We start from the raw sequence: 8,241 nt of genomic DNA on the forward strand, positions 1-8,241 counted from the left end.
TAGATAGAAATGACTAAACTACTTATCTTCACTAGTTGACTGAGGACGAATCAACTCAGTCAAAATTCTATTCCTTATCTATTCTTTAAGTGATATCCATTTATAGGTAGGAGAATCAAGTTATGGATACGGTACATTGAGTGTGATAAATACCAACTAAAACTACTGATTGTTAAAATGATGTCTCACTGACTAGGTCGGATCCGAATCCCAGATAGTTTTCTAGTAAAATAACTAAAGAGAACAGTAAGAGGAAAATATTTAGCGTAAGAAGTCTTGCCACCAAATTTGTAAATATGTTTGACTACATATTTTTCTAAAGGTGCATTTCTGTTACGCTTATCTGTATGCCTGTTTGTTGCTTCTAAGGAGATATAAGTAACATAGAGAAGTGAACAGTAAAACTAATATCCTTCACAAAATCCTGCCTTTGTTTTTGTGTGCATACTATGACAAGACTACCTAGTATGATAATAATGATGATGATATAGATTAGATAAAGGTATTAAACAGCTGAATATGTCTTAATATTATTTTATATCTACCAAAAGACATTGACGGTTTTATGTAAAATTTATAAGGTTGAATATGTATGTCAGTTAACAAACATACGTTTACCGAAAATAAACTAATTTTCATATAATTGAAAATACAGAATATTTGTTTACCATTTATTGATCCGCTTACATTTCCTGATTGTACTCTTTCCCATTTACTGTACATAAAATTGTAATACTGGCATATCATTGGGTTTGAGAAGTTACAGGAAATGCTTCTGGCTTTAATGAGAAAGAGAAAAAAAGGCAATCTTCATTAGCGCAATGTTAAGATATTAACAGTAATAATATACAACTTGTATTTTACATAGCACATAAACATAAGCAGCGATAAGTAGCGTAAAAGAATAGCACTAATTAGAGGTGTGTACTTTTTTCGCTGTGTAATATTAACTTTGAAAGAAAGTAGTGACTAAAACAATCGTTAGTCAAAGTTTTTAATCAATTCATTTATTAATCAATTCATATAAGAGAAAACTAGGAATTATAAAAAGAAAACAGAAAAGCTGCCTTTTTATGAGCAATAAACTGATGCAAGCTACTGATCCTTTTTTTGTTAGTTGGGTTGGGCCCCAGACAGGCAGAGGAAAATGTATGGAAGAATAACTGTTACTTCAGTACGTGCTCCTAAAAATAAATATCTATTGGCTGGTGACAACTCCCCCATTGGATAGAAAGGAAAAAACAGGAGGGGTACCAAAGGCAGCATGTGGACAGGGCAGCAACAATAAGAGCAACAACAACACCAAAACGGAGCATCTACTTAAACAGAAGCAGTGACAGCAGCAGCATCGATAGAAAAAGATTGCACACCCTCAAGTGTCACCACATTACCGTCAACAGCGACTGAAAGCTTCCAAACAACAACAGAACAAAAAACAATGACCTCCTAAAACATGCACCTCCCCGCCTGGAACCACTCAAACTTGCCATGTGATGAAGGAGTCAAATAAAATCCACGAACAACAAAGCAATAATAGAACGTACTGCGATACACAAAAATTACTCAGATGATGTGACCTGGGGACACCTAAGAAACAGGGCCATCTACTAAACGATTCCCGGTCTCTAGACATTGATATGAGGGCCATTAGCAAGAGACGAGTTTCCTGTTCACTAGCACTTGCACCCATAATCTGAGAGAATGATATCTATTTATCTCCAAGTCAACCAAAAAGAGGATGTGCTGTGTTACTTAAGAATGGTCCAGATCTCACGATACGGGTTATCTTTTTGGATACCAGCAGCTAAGTTAGTGATAGTGGACGTGACCAGTAGGGAAGACCATACATTCAGACACGTAGTTGCTTATGGTTTATGAGAAATTCGGTGACCAGATTTCTTTAGGCGTCTGGAGTGTTTTCTGGTAGACTAGAACAATATCCTGGATGAAGCATTGAACTGTATGAGGTTATCCTATAGAAGAGGTAGATGGAACAGCTTCACAAACCTGGCAAGTACCGACTCGATTTCCTGAATATATCAATGTAGAATGCAAAACAGTGCTTGTGGACCAGTGGATAGGGATGACGTAGATTGTTCAGAATTCAAAAGCATCGGTTACACAGAACACACCTTTGTATAGACAAAGACCCGTTCCTTGACGGGTCATCTTGGTGCGCGAAACTTAGAGAGACCTAATTAGCGAACTTCCACTTTCTATTTAGGGGACCTGTTTCACTGATCAGCTTCTCATTTTGCTGACAATACCCGCTGGGTGGCGGACTAGAGAAGTCATGGCTGATGATGCGGAGATATGTGTGCAGCCTGCGAGATATTGAACAATTCTTTGATGGTGAACAGGTGTGATCGCCATTTTTCAGACGGGTTTTTCGACAGTTCGTCTCTTTGATAGAGTAACTATCTGGGTCAAGTAAAGACGAAAACACGGTAGTCGGCATCTGGGATGTCATCAAGTGCTCACACTCTTCCATGAGTTGGGCATTGTGGTCAGTAGAAGTTCAACCATAGCATCTTATGAGGGTTTGTAATGTGAAAGTGAGACGACGTTCTCAGGGAGGCTCTAGACGTTGACGAAAATCAATTGGCTGGTCTGCTCCGGAGGACTTCCTGACATCCATGGATAACTCCCAAAATTCCTTACCTAGCAGTGCTACTGGAAAATGGAAACCTCCCCAAGATATGCGCAGAGCAAGAAACTGTTCTGTACGCACTCGTTCACTTCCCGAATATAGATAATTTGTGGAGTTTTGACGAACAACTGATGTCGGGTATAGGACGGATCTAACTAATTCATAAATACATAGTGGAGAGCGCCTTGGCACTTTCCTTTGGCCGGAGTGGACAGGTAGTATTTATTTCTGTGGTGACTTTTACGAAAGAGATTGTGTGGTGGTCTAGATTGAAAATGCTAAAGTCAAACATATTCCATTTTGAACAAACCCTTATCAACATTTCAAGTTTCACTTGAAAAGAACATAAGGATAGAGAGAGATGAGTTTCCCACCTGAAAATTTCTTAAAAAGGTAGATGAGTGCAGTGATATGATCTAAATAAACAATTCTAGATTTAGGGAAGACCAGATGGGAAGACACGTGCTTTAGTGATCAGGTTTTGAGATATTTCCATGAAGAGAAATTTCCCTCTTTTGAGGAATTATTTTTGGAATCAACTATTGCTTGTCTTCTTTTTACTTACTTTTTGAAGCTATCTCACAGTGTATCGTGCCGTGCCACCCTCAGAATTTTTGCGAAGCTTCGGTGATTACTAATGAAAATATTATGATTAAGGTTGTAAGACACCTGTCTCAAAGTTTCGGGCCTTGCGCCTAATGTAGAAAGGATTATCATTGTTGTTAAGGTGGCCTGCTGGCAGAATCGTTAAAACGCCGAGCAAAATGCTTAGCGGGATTTTTTACGGCTTTATATTGAGTTCAAATTCCGCCGAAGTCGACTGTACTTTTCATTCTTTCGAGGTCGATAAAATATGTACCAGTTGAGCACTAGGGTCGATGTAATCGACTCGTCCCTTCCCCCAAAATTGCTGCATTGTGGCAAAATTTGAAACCGTTGTTTATTATTATTATTATTATTATTATTATTATTATTATTATTATTATTATTATTATTATTTCTTTTTATCACAGGTTTTGTTGGAACTCATTGAGTCTTGCATGCGTAGCAGGCTTGCTACCTGCTATTCGCTCTTTCCAGCTATCTAATACTTTCCTGATTATTCTGGCCATACCAAGGAGGCCAACCTTTTGTAACAATTCTACTGGGCACTCTATTCCAGTTGCCTTGATATTCCTCTTGATGCCTTCTGATACTGTTCCCAAGGACCCAACAGTAATTGGCACTATCTTCACCTTCTTCAGTTTTCCTAGCCGGGCTATTTCTTACTTAAGTGAGTTGTATTTATCTATATTCGCGCCTTCCTTCTTGACTATTCGTCGGTCAAAGGGGTATGCAACATCAATTACATAGCACCTGTAGTGCATCTTTCCCACCAACATTAGGTCCGGTCTGTTATACTCTAGCAGCTGATCTGTTTGGATTGCTAGTCTCCGACTCTACCACTCTCTGCGGCTTGACTCTCTCTAGCCCTCACTTTTTGCAATTTTCCAATGGAGCGCTTTCGCTACTTGATCACGTCACTACAGCTTGTATTGCTTTTGAGTATATATAAGAGGTTGCTGACTGTCTTGCAGTAACAATTGTATCCGCATCCGGTTCTATTTAGCATGTCAGATAAAGGTTTCAATGCCAAGCAGAAAAGAAGTGGGGAGAGCGTGTCTCCCTGGAATATTCCTCTTCTAATAGGAATAGCTTTGGTTTTTATGAATTCCTCTTTTGTTTGGAGCCGTAGCACTATCTGCCATTTATTCATAGAGTGTCTTATTTATTTTATAATTATTGGTGCTACCTTGTTCTTGGCTACTGTTTCTAGGATCCATGTGTGGGGAATGCTATCAAAAATCTTTCGGTAGTCGATCCAGGCCATACTGAGGCCCTTCTTCTTTCTGCGGCTGTCTTCAGTTATGGCTTTGTTGATCATTAGTTGATCATTACAGCTGTATGAGCCCTTGCAGCATCCCTTCTGCTCTTCTGGAAACAGGTTATTTTCTTCCAGATGCTTGCTCAATCTCTGCGATATTATTGCAGTAAAGGCTTTGTAAATTATAGGGAGACAAGTTATTGATCTATAATTTTGTGGGCTTGCCGTTTCAGAGGATTTGGGAATTAGGATAGTTTTCCCTTTCGTGAGTCATTCAGGCATTATCTCTGGCTCTGCTAGTATGTCGTTAAAGTTTTCAGCCAGCTTTTTGTATGTTCCTGTCAGATATTTAACCAGAAGTTGGTGATCTTATCGTGCCCAGGTGCCTTACAGTTACTTAGTTTTTGCAGTGACTGGGTGACCTCTTCAGTTGTTATAGGATTCCAGAGTTGTTCAGGTGCTAAGTTCGTTGTTTTGACAGCCCTTTTCTAAGGTTGTTCCTTCGCCGACCATATTTCTTTCCAAAATTCTTCCACTTCTTCTGCTGTTGGTGCTGTATTCATGTCTATTCTATTTTTGCCAAGTTCTTGGTAGAATCTTTTGGGGTTGGATTTGAACTGTTTGTTTTGTTCAAAGAAATGTCGGCGTTTCTCATACCGGCGCATTCTTTGTGCTTTGGCAAGGATATCTTGCTTTAGCTGTTCTTTTAACTCACGTAACTCTTTTTCTCTAATGTATTTGCACAGTATTTTTGTTTTCTTCTTGTTGCTTAGTAGTGTTGATTGTCTACTAGTTTCGTTAAGAATTGACAGATCTCATCTCTTGTTTTCTATTTTTTCTGGATATTATTTATCCACAGGATTTGGTTGGTTGGTGGTACTCCTGTTTGGATGGGTTTGAGGGCGTATCCAGCTTCTTTTTGTAGCCACGGTGGCTGCTGCATATATTATGTCATTTAGCTCGGAGATATTGACATTTGTTTCTGTGGCTATTAGTTCTGTGGCGGCCAGGTTCATGCTATTTATTATTGGTATTGTTTTATTATCTATTTTGATTTTTGGGAGGTATAATCGGTGGTTCATACTGAGATCTGTGGTTTTCAGTTCTTTGATTATGCTCATTTTTAGAGTATCATAATCATCAGATTCCCCTTCTCTGTTTCCTGGTTTTAGATTTGTTTCATCTTCCTTTCCGTTCATATGTCTGTCTGTGGTGTTATGGTTTGGTGCTTTTTGCACATCATTATACATTCCTAAGATTTGTGTTTGTTGTCTTTTGTTGATTACTTCGCTGTTGTTGGAAGTGTTACGTCTGTCTTCGTGTTTTACAGTCTCAGTGCTTATATTATTTGGTCTTGCTGTGTGGCTACTATCTACATTTTCCTGATGTGTTTCCCTTTTAAATGTTCTATTTCTATTTCTGATATTTTTTTATTTATTTTGAGAATATATCTTCGTATCTTAGCTAGTTTATTAGGGTTTATTGCCGTATCCAAGTCTTTATTTAGGTTATTTTTCTTCCAGATTTTTTGTATGTATATGTTGTGGTGTTTTCGTTCTTTGGGTAGAGCACTGCTGTAAAATAAGCGTGAAGGATTTAAATATATTCCTCATGTGTCCATTTATGCTTTTTTTTTATTTGCGGGACATGAGGAACAACGCCGGCCCTTTATTTTGACGGTCATCATTTTCGTAGGGTACCGCTCCGTTCATTTCTGGTGTTAAATTGTTTTGCACGTGTAGCTTTTCGTACTTTTTGTGTAACAAGTTTAAAGTACGTACTTCCCGATTGTTATTCTTGGGTTGAATAATACTGGTATTGTTTAATTTATTTGTATAGCACCAAATTTCCGTGACTTCACAGTATGGCGGCCATAATATCAACAACAACAACAACAATAATAATAATAATAATAATAATAATAATAATAATAATAATAATAATAATAATAATAATAACAAGCCTCCGTAGTGGCGATAACCTCGAGGATAATAATGCAGATGAAGATCAGTGAAAACATTAGTAAGGTAAAAGTGTTATTTCTTTACTACCCACAAGGGGCTACACACATAGGGGACAAACAAAGACAGACAAACGGATTAAGTCGATTATATCGACCCCAGTGCGTAACTGGTACTTATTTAATCAACCCCGAAAGGATGAAAGGCAAAGTCGACCTCAGCGGAATTTGAACTCAGAACGTAGCGGCAGACGAAATACCGCCAAGCATTTCGCCCGGCGTGCTAACGTTTCTGCCAGCTCGCCGCCTTATTAAGGTAAAAGTGTTGTAGAGGAAAGGCCGGCCAATCAATATAATGTAGAAATCACTGTATTACGAGACGATATGACTGAGGAACAGAGAAACCCTAGGATAAGACTCAAGGATAAAATAGATACAAGAACAGAGACCAAGTCGGTGAATTTGAGAAGCTTCGACCGTAACAATGTGAAGCGTGCGACTCAAAAAGGTGTTGAGATTCTGAAATACATTCTGACAAACGATCTAACGGAAACAAGGGACTTGGTCAGATCCGCTTCAATTTTAGTTGGTGAACTGGTTGGAAGGAAAGAAGCCATGGTCGAAGCTGAGAATTGAAGGCAATATTAAACTTTACATAAAGATCTGAGTCTCATAGAAGAATGGTCCAAAAGACAATGGGAAAATGCTAAAAAGGTGCAAGGGCATATCTTGTTGCAAAATGCCAAATTAAAAAGAAAGGGTTCAAAAGAAAGGCCAGCCAATCAAATAATGTAGAAATCCCTGTATTATCGAAACGCTAAAACGTGTGCGAGGAAAAACATTAAAGGTGCAACGCTACACTGATTGCATATTGCAGTTCCAGCAAAACCAGCTATTTTCAAATAACCAGAGGCAGTTTTTAAGAGCTTAGGAGGAAATACAAAAGATAATATATTTCCTGAAGCAAAGGAAATCCGCCAATTTTGGAATAACATCTGAGGATAAGAACTTGCCCACAACCACGATGCTGAGTAGATTCATTCCGTAAGGTCTCATCAGTCGGAGGCTCCACAACTCCACCAGTCGGAAGTTCCACGACTGGATCATGTACTGTGCATACCAACGGAAGACGTAAGTGCACAGGTACCAAGACTGCCAAACAGAAAAGCGGTAGGATCAGACGAAATACAAGGCTACTGACTCAAGTGGTTTAGATCAAAACAAAAGCGAATTGCGTTGCAATTAGGCAATTTCCTACAGAGCGGCGCACTTCCGGAGTGGATTGTAGAAGGAAAGAAAACATCGTTTATGAAAGATGGGTCAAAGCACAATGCGGTTGCCAGTTTTCGACCCATTGCTTGTCTTAACCTCTTACGGAAAGTGTTAATAGGCATTCTCGCAGGGAAAATACATACGTTCCTTGTGGAAAACAATCTACTCCAAGCAGAACAACAGGGATGCTGAAAAGGTTCCACGGGCCCTGGGGAAGTTGACGGCCTCGATCTACTCTCGAACTCGGAAGGGGCGAAACGGACCACCTTTCTCCCGATCAGAGGCGACCGTATATCGCAGCCATTGCGACGCGACGAATGCACGGTGCCAAGTGGGCCACTTTTGGTAAGCAGAACTGGTGATGTGGGATGAACTGAACGTCCGGCTAAGGTGCCCTACGCTTCGCCCATTATATTACCGAAAGGGTGTCGGTCGATATAGACAGCAGGACGGTGGCCACGGAAGTCGGAATCCGTTCAGGAGTGTGTAACAATT

The 8,241-nt window shown here is 39.4% G+C and overlaps 1 protein-coding gene across 1 annotated transcript in view; it reads right to left on the minus strand.

Annotated features, from left to right (window-relative positions):
- The window catches only part of LOC106881162 (MAM and LDL-receptor class A domain-containing protein 1), a 42,475-nt gene that overhangs the window by 14,746 nt on the left and 19,488 nt on the right, over positions 1–8,241 (minus strand). Inside the window, exon 4 of the mRNA XM_052966137.1 lies at positions 669–779. Within this exon, the coding sequence (XP_052822097.1) occupies positions 669–779 (111 nt within the window). The remainder of the gene's footprint in view (positions 1–668; positions 780–8,241) is intronic.

Source organism: Octopus bimaculoides, chromosome 3 (assembly GCF_001194135.2).
Source record: "Octopus bimaculoides isolate UCB-OBI-ISO-001 chromosome 3, ASM119413v2, whole genome shotgun sequence".
Lineage (NCBI taxonomy): Eukaryota > Metazoa > Mollusca > Cephalopoda > Octopoda > Octopodidae > Octopus > Octopus bimaculoides.